This window comes from Sorex araneus, chromosome 6 (assembly GCF_027595985.1).
Source record: "Sorex araneus isolate mSorAra2 chromosome 6, mSorAra2.pri, whole genome shotgun sequence".
Taxonomy (NCBI): Eukaryota; Metazoa; Chordata; class Mammalia; order Eulipotyphla; family Soricidae; genus Sorex; species Sorex araneus.
Window position 1 is genome coordinate 149787522 of NC_073307.1, and position 2868 is coordinate 149790389.

Sequence of the window (2868 nt, forward strand, 5' to 3'; positions counted from 1 at the left end):
GTCTTAGGATACAATTTGAAACTAATTTTTGATAAAAGCACAACAAAATGAAGTTTGAAGGAACTTAATTCAAGATTGTAAAGATTATATTTGACAAATCCACAGGGAACATTAGACTTAGTGGAGAAAAACTTCAATGCTTTCCTATGAGACTATGCATCAGGAAATTGTCTACCCTTAACACTATTGTTAGGCATTGTATTGAAGAAGTCTTAGCCAGAGCAATAAGGCAATACAGAGAAATTAGAAACATTCAAATGGGTAAAGATGTTCAACTCTCACTATTCACAAATAATGTGTTACTACACATAAAAAACCACACAGACATCATTTAAAACTTTTAGAATGAAAAAAATCTATACAGTAAAACATTAAAATTCAAAAGAAACACACAGATATGGTTTTTCATTCTTGTGTGAAAAATATGATGTAGAGGAGAAATAAAAATGAACAATTTAATTCACAACCATGTAAGAACCAAACCAGAAATGAGCCGATATCCCTTTGTAGAAGATTCTAGCAAATGATTTAAATGATCAGATCTTGCAATACAATGAGAGTTATCTGGCAAACTTTTCACTTCTGGCTTTGCACCTACTCAGAAATGATAGCTAAATTTGCTGTTTAATAATAAGTTCTCTCTACATTTTTACTTGATAATACACACTACCACTTATAAAACAACCTCATTTTGCATCACATTGATTGCAGAAATAGCAAAGATAATCTTCACATAGATGAATCATTTTATGAACCCTGTGGTAATAAAACTGTCTGATATGAGCTTTTCATGCTTATATTTGCAGATCAATATACCCACTGTGGTAGCTCTGAGATTTTCCTGGGAAATCATGCAAAACCAAAGTTTTGTAAGTGAATTTGTTCTCCTGGGGATTTCACAAAACCCTGATGTTCAGAAAGTATTATTTGTTTTATTTCTATTGGTCTACGTTGCAACGGTCAGTGGCAACCTGCTAATTGTGGCGACCATCCTTAATAGCCCAGCACTTGTGGGCTCCCCAATGTACTTCTTCCTGGCCTCCCTGGCCTCCCTGGATGTGTGTGTCTCCTCTGTCATTGCCCCTAAGATTATTGTTGACCTTGTCTCTGAGAAGAAAACCATCTCATTCGCAGGCTGTATGATACAGATCTTTTGTTTTCATCTTCTTGCTGTGGCAGAGGTGATTATCCTCACAGCCATGGCCTTTGACAGGTATGTGGCCATCTGCAAGCCTCTGCATTATACTACAATCATGAACTCAAGGCTATGCAACATTCTGGTGGGGGTGGCCTGGGCAGGGGGCTTTCTGCATTCCAGTATACAGAATGCCTTTGCTTCCCAACTACCTCTGTGTGGCCCCAACATCATCAATCATTTCATGTGTGACTTGTACCCATTAATGAAGCTTTCCTGTGCTAACACTTATGAATTTGGTATGATGGTGGCAGCCAACAGTGGACTTTTTTGCATCGTGATCTTCTCCATGTTGCTTGTGTCCTATGGTGTCATCCTGTTTTCCCTAAGAGGACACAGCACTGAAGGAAAGAGGAAAGCTCTCTCCACCTGTGGATCCCATATTGCTGTGGTGGTTTTATTATTTGGTCCATGTATATTTGAATATGCACGGCCTCCAATTGTTTTAAGCTTTGACAAAATTTTGGAGATATTCTACACCGTGCTAACTCCTATGCTGAATCCTGTAATTTATACCTTCAGAAATAAGGAATTCAAGAATGCTATAAGAAAATTTTGGAATACCTCAATGGCAAAACTTTGTAAAAAGTAGAACACTGAGGTTTAAAATTTCAACATTTAAGTATACCACTTCAGGTGCTTAAGGTTTAAAATTATTTTTGATTGATTATTTGAAGGAAGACTAAAATTCATTAAATAACATATATAGGAGACCTGGCAATTGTTTTTATTTCGCTATTACTTAGGTATACTAATAAACATCTTCTGTATCACTGTCACTGTCATCCCATTGTTTATCAATTTGCTCATGCAGGCACAAGTAATGTCTCCATTTGTGACTTGTTGTTACTGTTTTCGGCATATTGAATACGCCACGGGTAGCTTGCCATTCTCTGCTGTGTGGGCAGTATACTCTCAGTAGCTTTCCAGGCTCTCTTAGAGGGGCAATGGAATCAAACCTAGGTCGGCTGTGTGCAAGGTAAATGCCCTCCCACTCCAGCCAGTATACATCTCCAAATCCTTACATGTAAATTGAGTTAAATTTGATCCACAATTAGAATTCAATATCAAAAACAACATGGTGAATTGAAATAATGCACAAAGTCTTCTCATTCAATTAAATTTTCCAGAATTATGAGGATAAGTAAAAATTGTTACAAATAGGTAAGTCAAATCTGCTAAACTCTTTTTCCTTAGGAACACTTTATATTTTAAAAATTTTTTATTAAAGAACCGAAATTTACAAAGTTATTGATAGTTGAATGTTAGGCATAAAGTATTTCAAAACCAGTACCAATTTCCAGTGTCAACTACCCTCCACCAGTGTTTCCATACTTATGCCCATCCCAGCCCCCAGCCCATCTCTGTTGGTCAACATTACACAGTTTCAGTAGTTACAGTTTAGATCTCACATTTGTAGTTTTGTTGAGTCTGTGTTTGGGATATACAGGGTTGAAGCTTCCAATCTGGACAGTGCCTGTGAGAACTGCTGGACAGAGCCCATGTGAAGCAGTCTGAGGCTTCATGATGCCGAATTGAAAGCTCTGTCTGTGCGGATGCCAAGGCTGTGAGCGGATATGGGGTGTGGTGAGCCAGAGATGCCAACTTCCGGAACTGCAGCCATCAAAGCATGGCAGTGTTCTGGGTGCTGCTAGAAGACCCGGAGACTAATG

At 38.0% G+C, this 2868-nt stretch overlaps 1 protein-coding gene across 1 annotated transcript; it reads left to right on the forward strand.

The window, feature by feature from the left end:
* The first annotated feature begins 851 nt into the window (after positions 1 to 851).
* Positions 852 to 1787, forward strand: LOC129405976 (olfactory receptor 4C15-like). Its single transcript, XM_055143701.1, has one exon. The coding sequence runs from the start codon at positions 852 to 854 to the stop codon at positions 1785 to 1787; it is 936 nt and encodes a 311-aa protein (XP_054999676.1).
* Positions 1788 to 2868: the final 1081 nt, after the last annotated feature.

What these genes read in the sequence shown, in the direction of transcription:
- LOC129405976 (XM_055143701.1), top strand. Translation starts at nt 852, where the DNA reads ATGCAAAACCAAAGTTTTGTAAGTGAATTTGTTCTCCTGGGGATTTCA.